This window comes from Cyrtonyx montezumae, unplaced genomic scaffold (assembly GCF_038088225.1).
Source record: "Cyrtonyx montezumae isolate F1298 unplaced genomic scaffold, pur_monq_1.0 scaffold_131, whole genome shotgun sequence".
NCBI classification, from domain to species: Eukaryota; Metazoa; Chordata; class Aves; order Galliformes; family Odontophoridae; genus Cyrtonyx; species Cyrtonyx montezumae.
The window spans coordinates 53,818-69,531 of record NW_027071861.1 but is presented as its reverse complement, the minus strand read 5'-3'; the positions used below and the strand labels follow the sequence as shown (position 1 = coordinate 69,531).

Below are 15,714 nucleotides of genomic sequence, written 5' to 3'. Positions count from 1 at the left end.
CCATGTCCCATTGTCCCATATCCCCCCAACCCTCCCCCACCCCCGGCTCTCCCCTTCCCCTCCCATCCCCCCCTCGGGTCTCCTCTCCTCCCCTCCCCACTCTGGCTCTCCTTTCCTCCCCACCCTAGCTCCCGCCCTGCCCTCCCCTCCCACCCCCAGCTCTCCCCTTCCCCTCCCCTCCCCCCCTTGTGTCTCCCCCTCCCCTCCCCGCTCCCCTTCCCCTCCCCACTCCCCCTCTCCTTGCCTCCCATCCCCCCCCCTTCCCCACCCTGGCTCCCCCCTCTCCTCCTTCCCCTCCCCCTCCCTAACCCTAACCCCTACCCCCTCCTCTCCCCCACCCTGGCTCCCCCCCTCCCCTCCCTCCTCCCTTCTCCTTCCCCTCCCCTCCCCCCCTTGAGTCTCCCCCCCTGCCCCCTCCCCTCCCCCCCTCCCCTCCCCCCTCCCCCCCCCGCCCTGGCTCCCCCCCTCCCCTCCGTCCTCCTTCCCCTCCCCCCCTTGGATCTCCCCCTCCCCCCCACCTCTCCCCCTCCCCCTCCCCCTCCCCTCCCCCACCCTGGCTCTCGTTCTTGATGGGGAAGCAGAGGATGTTGCGGGTTCGAAACCCGGTGCTGTCGTCCACGCCGCGGTAGAAGAGCGGATGCGCGTACGCGTCGGGGATGTTGAGGATGGTGCCCGTGGTGGCCACGTGCCCGCGATGCCCTGATCCGCCGGGATGCGGATCTCATAGCTCTACGGGATGGGGGGGGGGGGTCAGTGAGGGTTCCCCGCCCCCCCTCCCCAAATTAGACCCCCCCCCCCGCCCCCCGTCTGCAGCCGCACCTCGTCGTCCACCACGCCGCCGTCGAACACTTTGGCCACCAGCTCGTGGCTGTGGCGGTCCAGCAGGAACACGGAGCAGCTGCAACGCGGGGGGGGGGGGAGGGGAGGGGGGGGGTCCTGTGATCCCCCCCCCCCATACACACACACACACACACAGTGTGCACTGCCCCTCCCCCCCCACGCTCACATCTCGGCGTTGCTGAGGTGCGCGCCTCCGTGATGATCTCCTGCAGCAGCACCGACACATCGTCTGCAAACGGGGGGGGATATGGGGGGGGATATGGGGGGGGGGGATATGGGGGGGGGATATGGGGGGGGATATGGGGGCCGCACTCAGCACGGACGCGCCCCCCGCAGGGATGCGCACCTCCCCCCCCCCCTCGTACCCAAATGCGTGAAGAGGTTCTTGGCCACCTGCAGCAGCGCCTGCGGGGACACGGGTGGTCAGCGCGTGGGGAGGGGCGGGGGGGTCCGGGGGGGTCCGGGGGGTCCGGGGGGGTCCGGGGGGGTCTGGGGGGGTCTGGGGGGGGGGTGTTGCACACCTGGCACTCGCACTTGAGCTTCTGCTCCTTCTGGAAGGCGAGCGTGCTGGTGAGCACGGTGGACGTGTAGCAGAAGCAGTGCTGGATCGTCAGCGTGTCCTGCTGCGTGAAGCTGGGGGGGGGGGGTCCCCAAATGGAAAGGGGGGGGCAGAGGGGTCCCAAAAGGGGAAGGGGGGGGTCAGAAAATGGAAAAGGGGGGGAGGGGGAATCCCAAAATGGAAAGGGGGGGGGGGAGGGGTCACGGTAAGACACAGCCAGGTCGGCCTGACCCCACCGCCGCCCCTCCCCCCCCCCCAACCCAACTTGTTCCCAACCCCATTGCTGCCCCACGTCCCACGTCCACCCCCGTCCCCATGGGCGCTGCGCGTGGTCCCACGGGGTCCCCCACGCCCCCCGGCCCCATATCCCCTCCCCCACCTCATGCCGCGCTGCTTGTTGAAGGCGCACGCCAGGGCCACCACGCGGGCGGTGGCGCGGCTGATGACGGGGACGCACAGCAGGGACAGCAGCGCCGTGCCCAGCATGGCCGACAGCTGGGCCCGCTCCTCCTGCGGGACACGGCCCCACGCTGACCCCACAGCCACGACACCCCACGGACACCCCACAGACACCCCACGGAGACCCGATAGACACTCCATGGAGACCCCATGGAGACCCTAGAGATACCCCATGGATACGCATAGAGACCCATGGATGCTCCACAGAAACCTCATGAAGACCCCATAGTGAGCCCAGAGGTAACCCACAGAGACCCCATAGAAACCCCACAGACACCCCACGGGTACCCATGTCCCCATAGAGACCCCATGGATACCCCAGAGAGACCCCAGAGAGACCCCACAGGGAACCCATGGATACCCAGACATACCCCATTGAAACCCCATGGAGACCCCACGGAGACCCCACAGAGACCCCACAGAGACCCCATAGAAAGCCCAGAGATAACTCACAGAGACCCAATACAGACCCCATAGAGACCCCACAGAGACCCCATAGGGATGCCCAAAAGAAACCCCACAGGGACACCCCACAAATCCCCCATAGGACGCCCCACAGCTTCACCCCATAGCACCACCGCACAGATCCCACCTCGGGGTGTGTGGGGTCGGGGTGTGTGGGTTTGGGGTCCCCCACCTCACTGATGTCCTTTAGGGTTATGGGGTCTTTGTCCTCCACCACGCGGCCCAGGCGCCCCACACTGAGCTGTAGGGCACAGGAAATGGGGTCGGGCACCTCGCGTCCCCATACGGCCGCCCCCACCCCATAAGCAGACCCCAAACCCCCCCTCACCGAGAAGCTGATCTCCTCCTCCAGGACACGGTCCCCCACGACCTGGGCGAGAGATTATGGGGTCAGATATAGGGGCGGGGGGGGAATAAAAGGGTGGGGGGAGAGGAGGGGGTGGAAGGATTTGGGGTCTGGGGCCATTTGGGGTCGCACACCTGGCAGAAGAGCTGGTGGTTGTCCTCCGACACCAACAGGAGGCAGCAGCACAGCGACTGGGTCTCCTCCTTCAGCTATAGGGCCAAGGGGGTCAGCGTCCCCACCCCGACCCCAAAAAACCCCACAACCCCACGTCCGAACCCGTATAGGGTGACCCCACAGATCGCCCCCGCGATATGGGGTTCCGCAGTGGGCACTGCTGATGGGGCACGGTGCTTATGGGGTTTCTTGGCTCTATGGGGTACCGATGGCACTTATGGGGTTTTGATGCTTTATGGGATCTCGGTTCCCTCCGCCCCCCACCTTGCCTCATTTCCCCCTCCCCCCAAATCCCCGCCCCACATCTATGGGGCCGGGCGCTGTGGGGCGCAGTCACTCACGTAGTTGACGACCTTGAGCTGCAGCGACGTCGCGTCCAAATCGTACAGCTCACCTGCGGGGGGATCAGCCCCACAGCCCCCCCAAACAGCCCCAACCCCCCCAAGACCCCAAAGCCCCCCAAGCCCCTCTGAACTGCCCCCCAACCCACCCCAAATCCCCCCCACATGCCCCCAAACCTCCCCCAACCCCTCCTAACCCCCCCGTACCCCCACAACCTCGCAAACCCCCCAAAACCCCCCACAAACCCACAAATTCCCCCGACCCCCCCCACCCCCCCAAACCCCTCAAACCCCCAACCCCCCATAGCCCCCCAAGTCCCCCAACCCCCCCCAAACCCTCCCCACCTCCACCCAGATCCCCCTAGCTCCCCAAAACCCCCCATAAAACCCCCCACCCCCAATTTCCCCCCACCCCACAAACCTCCCGCATAACCCCCAAATCCCCCAACCCCCCCTAAACCCCCCACACGCCCCCAGACCCCCTAACCCCATCATACCCCCCCGAATCCCCCCCCCCAACCCCCCCCTGCCCCCCCCTCACCGCAGAGCTGTAGGATCTTGCAGTCCAGCTCGCTGTACCCTCCCTCGGGGGGGGGGGGTCGTTTTTTGGGGGGGGCTGGGGGTCGGGGGGAGCGGGGGCCGCAGTTTCTGCAGGGCTCGGACACGGCGTGCCGCCACCACGGCCTGTGGGGGGGGGGGGGGGGTTATGGGGTCAGGGTTGGGGGGGGGGGGGGGTCGATTTGGGGTGGGGGGGGCACGCACGTGTCTCTCCAGCGCCCGCAGGTTCTGCTCGTCCGCATCGCTCAGCTGAGCACAGAGCACCTGAGGGGGGGGGAGGGGAGGGGTTGGGGGGGAGGGTTGAAGGGGCTGTGCCTCTTTTTGGGGGGGGTGGGGGGGGCTGCACGGTTCTGTCCCACCCCCCCCGGCTCACCAGGACCACGCACAGCACGGCCCCGCTCTCCTTGTCCGGCATTGGGACGATGAGCACTGCCAGGAGAGAGCAGGGTGGGCACGCACCCCACACCCCTCCCCCCACCATTCCCTCCCCCCTGCCCCCCTCCCTCCCTCCCTCTCTCCATGCCATCCTCCATCCCCCACCTTCCCTCTCTCCCTCTCTCCTCTCTCCCTCCATCCACTCTCCCATCCAACTCACCATCCATCTCTCCCCCCATTCTCCTTCCCTCCCTCTCTCCCATCATCCCTCCTTCTCCCCATCCATCCCTCCCTCTCCACCCCTCCCTCCCTCCCTCCCCCCATCCCTTCCTCATTCCCTTCCTCTCACCCATCCTCCTTTTCCATCCCACCCATCTTCTTTCCATCCTCTCTCCCACCCTCTCTCCTCTCCATCCCTCCCCCCACCCTCCCTCCCTCACTTCATCCTTCCCTTCATCCCTCCCTCTCTCCATCCACTCCTCCATCTCCCTCCCTCCTTCATTCCCTCTCCCATCATCCCCCTCCCTCTCTCCTTGCCCTCCTCCATCACCCATCCTTCCCTCTCCCTCCCTCCCTTGCTGTCTTTCCTATCATCCCTCCTTCTCTCCATCCCTCCCTCCCACCATCCTCCTCTCCCAACCTCCTCCCTCCCTCTCTCCTTGCCTTCCTCCATCCCCCATCCTTCCCTCCCTTCTTCCATCTCCCTCCTCTCTCCCATCATCCCTCCTTCTCTCCATCCCTCCCTCCCTCCCACCATTCTCCTCTCCATTTCATTCTTCCCTCCCTCCTCTCCATCCCTCCCTCCATCCTTCCTCCATCCCCCATCCTTCCCTCTCTCCCTCCCTCGCTCCATCTTTCCCATCACCCCTCCTTCTCTCCCTCCCACCATCCTCCTCTCCATCCCTCCATCCCTCCCTCCTCTCCATCCCTCCCACCACCCCTCCCTCCCTCTCCTGCCTTCCTCCATCCCCCATTCTCCCCTCCCTCCCTCCCCCCCTCCCCATATCTCCGCCCCCACCTTGCGTTCCGGGTCCCAGCGGCGCTCCCAGTGCCCCCATCTGTGGGTCGGGGATCTCGTTGGGGGGCAGCCCCCCACATTCCACCCTCTTCTGCCTCCGCACCGCATCCCTGGGGCGGAAGGGTGGGGGGGGGGGGGCACGCTCCATATCACCCCCTCCCCCACACACAACAGACCTCTCTGCCCCACACATTGGGGGGGGTTCACCTGAGCTTCCCCTCGGCGGGCAGCTCGTGGGGGGGGTCAGTGCAGCTCAGCCGCGTGTCCCCATCCAGCAGGTAAACGTAGGCGTGCTCCTGGGGGGGGGGGACACACACACATGTGCACACCCCCGTGCACGCCCCCCCCCCCCCCCGTGCACGCAGCTGAGCCCCACATACCGCGTGGGGCAGCAGTGCCAGCAGCGCGTCCCGCAGCGCGTCCCGCAGCTGGGGGGCATCGAGGGCGGCCCCCAACCCCAGCAGAGCATCCTGCAACCAGAGCACGGGGAGGGGAGGAAGGGGGGGGGGGGGGGGTTGGACCCCATAGGACGCCCCCGTCCCCGTGCCGTGTCCCCGTGGGGCGCCCCCGGGCGGTGTCGCCGTGGGGCGGGGCAGCTTTGGGGCCGTGGTGGTGGCAGTGGCACGGGCTGTGATTCCAACAGGGCCGCGTCCCCAGCTGCTGAGCCACGCTGGAGACACATGCACTGTAGAATACAGCACGGCCCGGTCCGCGTGACCCACAGCGCGGTGCCCCCCATGTCCCCGTGCCCCCCACGTCCCCGTGCCCCCCGCCCCCCACGCATCCTCTCGGCCCGCCCCATCCGTGCGGTGACAGCTGCTCCCGGGCGGTGGCCTCAACGGAAAAAGGGCCCAAAATAACCCCAAGGAGAGCGCTGAGCGCGGGGACACCGCTCCCCCCCCCGGCCCCACTGCCCCCGTGCCCCACAGCCGCCCTGCCCCACGCGGGGTCGGCGTGGATCCCATTTCTCCCCATAAATAGCAGCGTGCAGGCGCCCGGCCCCACAGCGCCGGGGCCTCAATGCACCCCTTATCTGCAACGCATCCCATAATACCTTCGCGCTGCACCCCGTTTCCATCCCTGCAGTCCCCCCCCCCCGTTCTGCACACGCAGTTTCCCGGAGGAGCCGCGGTGCAATTAACGAAGCCTCATTAATCTCATTAGTGTAAGCAACCTGTCTGCTCTGACACAGCGCAGCGCACAGCGCGGGGGGGCACGGGGCCGTGGGGTCCCCTGCCCCACTGCCACCCCTCCCTCCCTCCCCCCATCCGCCCTTCAATTCCCCCATCCCTCCCTCCCTCTCTCCACCCATCCCTCCCTCCCTCCCTCCCCCGATCCTCCCATCCATCCTCCTCCATCTCTCCAACCTCCCCTCCACGCACCCATCCTCCATCCCTCCCTCCTCACTCCATCTCTCCACCTCCATCTCTCCCTCCTTCCCTCCACCCATCCCTCCCTCCCTCCATCTCTCCCTCCCCCTTCCATCTCTCCATCTCCCTCTCCATCCCTTCATCCCTCCCTCCCTCCATCTCCCCATCCTCCCACCCATCCCATTTACCCCTCCATCCTCCCTCCATCTCTCCAACCTTCCCTCCATCCTCACATCCCTCCCTCCTTTACTCCACCCATCCCTCCCTCCCCCTTCCATCTCTCCTCTCCTTCCATCTCTCCCTCCATCTCCCATCCTCCCTTGAATCCCTCATCCCTCCATCCCTCTCTCCACCCTCCCTCCCTCCCTCCCTCCCCTCCCCATCCCCCCCCCCACCCCATTTATCCCTCCGTCCTCGCATCCCTCCCTCCCTCCCCCCCTCCCCCCTCCATCTCCCCCTCCCTCCTCCCCTCCCCTCCCCCCGCAGTTCCCACACTCCGGATCAGTGACACCGCTCTCACTGAAGTCGCCCCCTAATTAACCCCTAATTAACCTCATCATCGCAATCAGCCTAACGAGGCGGGCGGAAGGAAGCGCCGCTGCGCTGTCCCTTGCACGGGGACGCAGCTTTGCACACCGCTCCGCTTTGCACACCGCTTTGCACACCGCTTTGCACACCGCTCCGCTTTGCACACCGCTTTGCACACCGCTTTGCACACCGCTCCGCTTTGCACACCGCTCCGCTTTGCACGCCGCTTCGCACGGCGGCCACGGCCGCTTCCTGTCGGCGCCGCGCACGAGGATTTCCCGTCAGCACCGCAGCGCACGACCCCGAGCGGGAAACGCACCGACACCGGGCGGCCCCACATCCCCTGCGGGGTCACCGGCCCCACGCCGCCCCATATCCACACCCCATATCCTACAGAAGGGGCCATCGGCCCCACACAGCCCTATATACACGCCCCATACCCTACAGAAGGCCCACGAGTCCCACTGTCCCCTGTCTGCACCCCATATCCCATATGGGGGACCACGTGCCCCACACAGCCCTATATCCCCACCCCATACCTTACATAAGGGGCCATGAGCCCCAGTGTCACCCCCTCCCCACCCCATATCCTATCGTGGAGGCCCTCCTCACCCACAGCCCCCCTCACCCCATGGCACCCATCACCCCGTAACCCTCATCACCCTATAGCGCTCGCGACCCCATAGCCCTCCTCAGCCCATGAGCCGTATGGGGCAGAGCACCCTTTTTAGGGTCCGGGGCTTTGGAGCGCAGCCCTATGTGGTTATGGGGCACAGTTCCCTCAGAGGGGCGGAGCACTCCGCACCCCGGCCCTAATGGGATCAGCGCGGTCATTAGGAGCTCATTAAGCAGCGTTAATTGAGCTGGGAAATGTAATTGGGGGCCATGTGCAACTGGAGGGGAATTGGATTTGGGGCCGGGGGGGAGCGGTGCTGGCGTGCAAAGCCCCCATCTTTGGGGGCGGGGGTCAGACCCATAGAGGGCTCTGGCCCCATAGGGAACCCTGATCCCCATAGGGGAACCCCAATCCCATAGAGAGCTCTGACCCATAGAGAGCTTCAGTCCCATAGAGAACTCTGTTCCCTTAGGGAACCCTGGCCCCATAGACATCTCTGGTCCCAAAGAGAGCTCCAGTCCTATAGAGAACCCTGGCCCCATAGGGGAACCCTGATCCCATAGAGGGCTCCGGCCCCATAGAGAGCTCTGGCCCCATAGAGAGCTCCGGCCCCATAGAGGGGTGCAGGAGCAGCACTGTTTGGGACGGGGCCACCGAGGCACGCAGCCCAAACCCCACAGATTTCCTCAGGCTCCAAATAGGGCCGAGGACCCCCAATCCCAACGTGACCCCAAAACCACGTGACCCCATTCCCAAAGCGACCCTATAGCTTTACACAGACCCCCCCGCCCCCCACAGATAGGGTCGGCCACCCCACACCGCGCCCCACTGATCCCAAGAGCTCCGCCGCCCCGACCCTAAAAGAGCGGTGCCGATGGGACCCACGGATGACCCCCATCCCCCTCCCGGCTTTTAGGGTCAGGCTGTGGGGCGGGGGCCCGCTATAGGGCAGGGCAGAGGAAGCCGTCCTGTTCCCGTGTCACGGAAAGAAGCGTCCGTGCATTGTAGGGCCGTTTTCCTTCCGCCCCTCCCCCCCCCCCCAAACCCCACCCCACACTTTTATGGCCCCACCGATGCGTTCGAGGCCGCGGGGAGGAAACACCGCCCGACCCCATAACCGCCCCATCCCATCCCCATCCCCGGAGCAGCGGGTCGGGGTCTCCATCAGGGATGGGGAACCCCTAAGGGGACCCCAAAGGGATCCCAAAACCAACCTGAACGAAACCCCAAAGAGACCCCAAAGCAAAGCAACCCCACACTGACCCTACAGCGACCCCAAAGCGACGCGACCCCAAAATAACCTCCAAGGGACCCCATAGCAGCCCCATAGCAGCCCCATAGTGACCCCAGAGCGACCCCACAGCCAAGCGGCCCCATAGAGAACACAAAGAAACCCCAGAGCGACCCCAAAGCAACCCCATAGGGACCCCAAAAGGAACCCCATAGCGATCTCAAAAGAAAACCTATTGCGACCCTATAGCAACCCCAAAGCTGAGTGGCCCCATAGAGAACCCAAAGAAGCCCCATAGAGATCCCAAAAGAAATCCTATAGCGGCCCCATAGCGATCCCATAGCGACCCCATAGCGACCCCAAACCGACCCTATAGCGGCCCCATAGCGACCCCATAGGGACCCCAAAGCCGAACGACCCCACAGACGCCCCAAATCCGATAGGGTCGGGCTGATGGGGGGCGGGGGGCCCGGATCCCGACCCCGGGCACCGCTCCACCCCAATCCCCCCTATGGGGTCCCCCCCCGCCCCCACTCCCAGCGGGGCAGCGCCTTACGGTGTCCTCCGGGGGGGTCCCCATGGCCGCGGGATCGGGGCCGCCCCACACCCACCCCATAGGAGGAGCGGTGGGGGGAGGGGCTCGGGGGGGGGGGGGAGGTGGGTGGGGGTGGGGGGGTCCGTACCTGCAGCGCTTCGGGGCCACGCGCGGAGTCGTCCGCGTGGAGGAAGAGCCGCTGCCCGCGCCTGAAAGAGTGCACGAGAGCGGTCAGCGTGCGCCGCACCACCGGCACCATGCCGCTCGGCACCGCTCGGCAAACTTCGGCAAACTTCGGCGGGGTTCGGCGGGGTTCGGCTTCAGCCCGATTCAGTCCGACTCGGCCGGGCTCGGTTCGGTTCGGCAACGTTCGGCTCGACTCGGCTCAGCGCAGCCCGCCTCCGCTCGGCTCCGCTCGGCTCTGATCGGCTCCGCTCGGCTCGGTTCGGCTCAGCCCGGCTCGGTTCGGCTCAGCCCGGCTCGGTTCGGCTCAGCCCGGCTCGGTTCGCCTTGGTTACATCCGACTCAGCTCAAGCCCATCCCAGCTCGGCTCAGCCCGGTTCGGCTCGTCTCTACTCGGTTCGGCTCAGCCCGGCCCGGTTCGGCTCTGTTCGTCACTACTCGGCTCTATTCGGCTCCGCTCGGCTCCGCTAAGCCCGAACCGGTTCGGCTCCGCTCGGCTCGGTTCGGCTCGGCCCGCTCCCGCCCCGCAGCCCCGCCCGCTCCGCTCCGCACCTGCTGCGCGTCCGCGTGGGGCGGGGCCGGGGGGGGATGGGCACATATGGGGTGGGGTATGGGGCGAGGAATGGGGTATGGCCCTATGTGGGGTGGGGTGTGGGACGGGGCGTTTCCCCTCTATGGGGTGGGGTATGGCCCCATATGGGGTGGGGTAAGGGATGGGGTGGGGTGTGGCCCCATATGGGGTGGGGTAAGGGATGGGGCATGGCCCCTCTATATGGGGCGGGGAAAAGGGTGGGGTAGGGTACCGTGTGGGGATGGGGCACGGACCCATATGGGGTGGGTTTGGGGAAGGGGTTTGGTTCCCATACGGGTCGGGGCATCCCCCCCTATATGGGGCGGGGTATGGTCCCATATAGGGCGGGGTAGGGGACGGGGTGGGGTACGGTCCCGTGTGGGGCTGGGTAAGGGGTGGGGCGCGATCCCAAATGGGGTGGGGTTGGGGAAAGGGTTCGGTTCCCATATGGGATGCGCTGCCCCCCCCGCCCCGTCCCTGCGCGCCGAGCGCCCCCTATTGGCCACAGTGCGCAGCGCAGCGCCCTATAGGGCCGGGCCTCAGTTTCGCCCCCCCCCGGCCCCATAAGCTGCCCCACGACCACCCCATAAGCTGCCCCACAACGCTCTCAAGCCGCCCCTTAGGCCTAAACCGCCCCCCCCCCCAAGCCACAAATTCACCCTAAAACCTCACGGAATCACAACGAGCCGCCCCCAAACTGCCCCACATCACCCCGAACCCTAAAGGGCCCCAAAAGCAGCCCTACAACCACCCCCCAAAGTCACCCCAAAACCAGCCCTACAACCACCCGCCAAGCCCCCTTAAAGCAACCCCAAATCGCCCTGCAAAGCGACCCGACAATGACCCCAAAGCGCCCCCATCAGCCCCATATCCCCAAACCCCATCCCGAGAGGACCCCATATCCCAACCCCCCCCCCGCCCTATAGGATCCCCCCCATCCCTGCTCCCCCCACCCCACATCCCCACACCGATCCCATCCCCCCCCCCCCACATCGCAGCAGGAGCCGTTAATTGCAGCGGAGGGAGCAAAGTTCATCAGCGCTCATTAAACGTGACCCCCCCCCCCCCCCCCCCGGGGAGAGCAGCGCAGGGGGGAGGTGCTCCCACCCCATAACCAAGGGATGCTCTGACCCCACAACCAGCACATCTTCTGACCCCATAACATAAGGGCGTTCTGACCCCATAACCAAGGGACGCTCTGACCCCATAACCGAGGGACGCTCTGACCCCATAACCAAGGGACACTCTGACCCCATAACCAAGGGACGCTCTGACCCCATAACCAAAGGATGCTCTGACCCCATAACCGAGGGACGCTCTGACCCCATAACCGAGGGACGCTCTGACCCCATAAGGTGCCGGTGCTGTGCCCCAGGAAACCCAGTGCTGTGGGACAGCGATCCCAGTGCTGGAAGCTGGTGACCCCACAGCTGTGTCCCCGTGGCCCCATAGCCACGTCCTACTGACCCCAGTTCCCCACCCCAGTGCCCACCCCAAAACCCCACACTCGTGGGCTCTGTGCCGCCACCAGGAACGTTGATCTTAATGAAGTACAGCTCTAATTACGGTACTTCACAGCCCCGGAATGGAAACCCCATTGAATCGGGGACACCGGGACACGGAGCAGAATGTTCCCATTATCTTTATGGCCGGGAACCCAAAATGGGAATAGGATCGGAGAAGAGCCGGCGCTCAGTGGGTTCGTTAGGAGCTTGCAGCTAATTGCGGGACCCCAATGGGTGGTACCCAACGGGGTCCCAGAGTCACCCCCATCCCACCCCAACCCCATCCCACCTCATCCCCACCCCATATCCCAATCCTACATTCCCATCCCAACCCCATCCCACCTCCACCCCATACCCTCCCCCACTCAGGGCCGCTTCCCTCCCCCATTACTCTCCTCCCGCCCCTATTGCTTTCCTGTTGGCCCCACTGCTCTCCTTTGGGCCCCATTCCTCTCCCATCAGCCCCACTTCTCACAGCATTCCCCCCATATTTTCATCACACCCCATTCCCTCTCCCCACGGTGGAGGGTGAGCGCTCGCGGGGCCGCAGCGTGCAGACACCGACAGCCACGAGGGCAGCGCGTGCAGCGTGCACCCCACCACGGCCACCACGGGGGGGGGGTGGGGGGGGAGCTGTGGGGCAGGGGGGGTGGGGATGGAGACGGCACTGTGGGGTTTGTCGCAGGGAGAGGGGCGAAGTGCTGCCGCTCCAAAGGTCGTCCATGGGGAAGGTGGGAGAGTGGCACGGTGTGACTTTCTCCTCTCCTCTCTCTCCTCTCCTCTCCTCTCCTCTCCTCTCCTCTCCTCTCCTCTCCTCTCCTCTCCTCTCCTCTCCTCTCCTCTCCTCTCCTCTCCTCTCCTCTCCTCTCCTCTCCTCTCCTCTCCTCTCCTCTCCTCTCCTCTCCTCTCCTCTCCTCTCCTCTCCTCTCCTCTCCTCTCCTCTCCTCTCCTCTCCTCTCCTCTCCTCTCCTCTCTCTCCTCTCCTCTCCTCTCCTCTCCTCTCCTCTCCTCTCCTCTCCTCTCCTCTCCTCTCCTCTCCTCTCCTCTCCTCTCCTCTCCTCTCCTCTCCTCTCCTCTCCTCTCCTCTCCTCTCCTCTCCTCTCCTCTCCTCTCCTCTCCTCTCCTCTCCTCTCCTCTCCTCTCCTCTCCTCTCCTCTCCTCTCCTCTCCTCTCCTCTCCTCTCCTCTCCTCTCCTCTCCTCTCCTCTCCTCTCCTCTCCTCTCCTCTCCTCTCCTCTCCTCTCCTCTCCTCTCCTCTCCTCTCCTCTCCTCTCCTCTCCTCTCCTCTCCTCTCCTCTCCTCTCCTCTCCTCTCCTCTCCTCTCCTCTCCTCTCCTCTCCTCTCCTCTCCTCTCCTCTCCTCTCCTCTCCTCTCCTCTCCTCTCCTCTCCTCTCCTCTCCTCTCCTCTCCTCTCCTCTCCTCTCCTCTCCTCTCTCTCCTCTCCTCTCTCCCTCTCCCCTCCCCTCCCCTCCCCTCCCCTCCCCTCCCTCCCCTCCCTCCCTCCCCTCCTCTCCTCCCCTCCCCTCCCCTCCCCTCCCCTCCCCTCCCCTCCCCTCCCCTCCCCTCCCCTCTCCTCTCCTTCCCCACCTCTCCTTCCCCACCTCTCTCCTCACTTTCCTTCTCTCCTTCCTCTCCTTCCTCCCCATCTTCCTCCTCACCTCTCTTCTCTTTCCCTTTCTCCTTCCCTTCCTCTTCTCCTTCCTCCTCATTTTCTTCCTCACTTCTCTCCTTTCATCACCTCTATCTACACCATCCTCCTCTCCTCACCTTCCTCCTCTCCTTCCCCTTCTTCCCTCCTCTCCTTCTTCCCATCTTCCTCCTCACCTCTCTTCTCTCCTCCCCTTCCTCTCCTCCTTCCTCCTCTCCTTGCCCTCCTCCTCACCTTCCCCCTCTTCTTTCCCCTCTTCCTCCTCCCCCTCCCCTCCTCACCTCCCTCCTTGCCTTCCTCCCTCTTTCCTCCTCCTATTCTTCCCCTCCTCCCTTCCCCTCTCCTCCCTTCTCCTCTCTTCCCTCCTCACCCTCCTCCTCACCTTCCTCCCCGCCGGCTCAGCCCACCGACGTGGGACGTGGGGCAGATGCTGTGACGCGGTGCGGCAGCGCCCCAAACATCTCCCGGCACCCACGGGCAGCGCCCACGCACACATCACCCCCAGTCCCCCCCCAGATCCCCCCCCCAAGCATCAGCAGCGCGGAGCCGGGGGTCTCGGGCCTCCCCACGTGGCAGAGCATCACCCATCCCCACTCCCACGGAGCGGAGCGCTGCCGTTCCTCCCCCCACCCCGAGCAAGGTCACCCCACATCGCACCCACGGCCCCTTCCCCCCCCCCCTTTCCCCCCCGGACCTGTTGCGGGGTTGGTGGGGGGGTTGGGTGGGTGTGCGGAGGTGGTTCTCAGCCTCGTGCTGCGGGAATCGCAATTCAGAGGCCTGAGCCGCGCTTCGCAAAGTCACCCGGCGCTTGGCCGTGCCCCACATCGGGACAACGGAGTGCAAGGACGATGCTCACCCAACCCCCTCTTCTCCCCCCACCCCTCCCCCCCCCCGTCACGCGGTCCTTTGGTCCCCGGAGGGGCGACGGGTGTGCGTGGGTGAGTGGGAGGGGGTGATCGGGGCCACTTGTCACCACGCAGCAAGCAAACGACGGCAACTTTGCTGTGCCTCCTTTCTCCCCACACATTCCCTGCTGCCTCATCCAGCGTTACCCTCGGAGCAGCGCATCGCCCCCGGAGCATCCGTGTTCCCCTCCCCCCGCCGCTTCGCCCTCCGGAGCATCTCTCCCTCCCGACACTGCCCCCCATTCATCCCCTGGAGGTTGGAACTCACAGGTCAGACGCGGCCGCCGCCTGGTACGGTTGGCTCCGGCAGAGGATGGAGTGTCCGCAGCCCTGCCCCATAGCTCCGCATGCTTCGGCAGCTCAGCTAGGCGGGAGGCGGCGCTGGGGGGGCGGGGGTGGGTTGGTGGGGGGAGCTCGGCTGCGGGAAGCTGCGGGGAGCGGAGCTCGGCGAGGTGCCTCCAGCCCGCTGCTGTCACCGAGCCCGATGCAGCGCGCCGAGGCGTGCGGGAGGGGAAGGCGGGGAGGGGGGGAGCGCTGATTGACGGCGCTGCTGCGGCTCCGAGAGGTTGGGCGGGGGCCGAAGCGCTCCCGCGGTGGAGCCGAAGGGGTCCGCACCTGCTACCCGCTGCCGCCCGAAGAGCGCCGCTCCCGGCCGAGCCTGCAGCGCCGCGCCGCTCCGTGGTGCCGCGGCCTTTGTCTGGTGGGGCGCTCCCAGGACCTGCCCGCCCAATCGCTATGCGGACCCCACCGTGGGGCTCAGAGAGAGCCCGGCTGAGAGGTGGGGCTGGGATCTGGGATCTGTGGGAACGTCGGGAGGCACCGGGTATCACTGGGCCTGCAGGAAGGGTCAGTGAGCTGGAGGCGCTGGATGACGTTGGGTGGTGCAGAACATGCAGGAAGGTTTTGGACCTCGTGGGCTACATCAGGAAGCAGCAGACACACACCAAGGGTCGTGTTCCAGTTCGTCAAGCAGCCCCAGCCCCGTGGGAATGCTCTTGACCTGGCGGCGTTGGGTTCTGTCGGGCAGCATCGGGCCCACAGGCCGGCTTCCAACCTGGGGGGAAGGTTGGGGGCATCAGGTGGAGCTAACCCGGAGCCACAGCCCTAAGGAACAGCAGGAGGAGGCTGCTGGGTGGCAGAGCTTCCTACATGAGGCTGCTGGGGATGCCAGAAGTTCACCTGGCACCATGAGAGCCACTGGGGAGAAAGAGGAAAGTACTTCCCAATAAGTGCACTAAACACAAAGGGATTCACACTCAGTTCCCGTTAAATTCACAAGGATTCACACCCCCACGGCCTGCAGAAATATGCAGCCCGCCCTGTCAACGGCCCAGACTCATCACCGCGTTGAGCAGAGGGGGGAAACCGAGGTCCAGACCGACGGTGAGTTGCCCCAATGTTCCCCCACAGCAGGGCCTCCCAGTGAGTGCTATGGCCCCATGCTAACGCAGCCCCTCTCTCCTTCCATTCCCAGCTGCAGCCTTGGAG

General features: G+C 65.8%; 1 protein-coding gene across 1 annotated transcript; it reads right to left on the bottom strand.

Annotated features, from left to right (window-relative positions):
- Window positions 1–518: 518 nt before the first annotated feature.
- Window positions 519–14,930, bottom strand: PDE2A (phosphodiesterase 2A; the record flags this gene model as incomplete). Its single annotated transcript, XM_065731175.1, is given in 22 exon segments — window positions 519–693; window positions 696–729; window positions 820–898; window positions 1,007–1,025; window positions 1,028–1,069; window positions 1,206–1,245; window positions 1,362–1,473; window positions 1,779–1,909; window positions 2,496–2,564; window positions 2,652–2,693; window positions 2,804–2,878; window positions 3,185–3,237; window positions 3,726–3,820; window positions 3,822–3,868; window positions 3,947–4,006; window positions 4,116–4,171; window positions 5,136–5,245; window positions 5,343–5,431; window positions 5,516–5,605; window positions 9,564–9,624; window positions 14,495–14,607; window positions 14,842–14,930. Coding segments are annotated over 21 exon segments (1,550 nt in total), but the record flags the coding sequence as incomplete, so codon positions are not given.
- Between the last annotated feature and the right edge of the window lie 784 nt (window positions 14,931–15,714).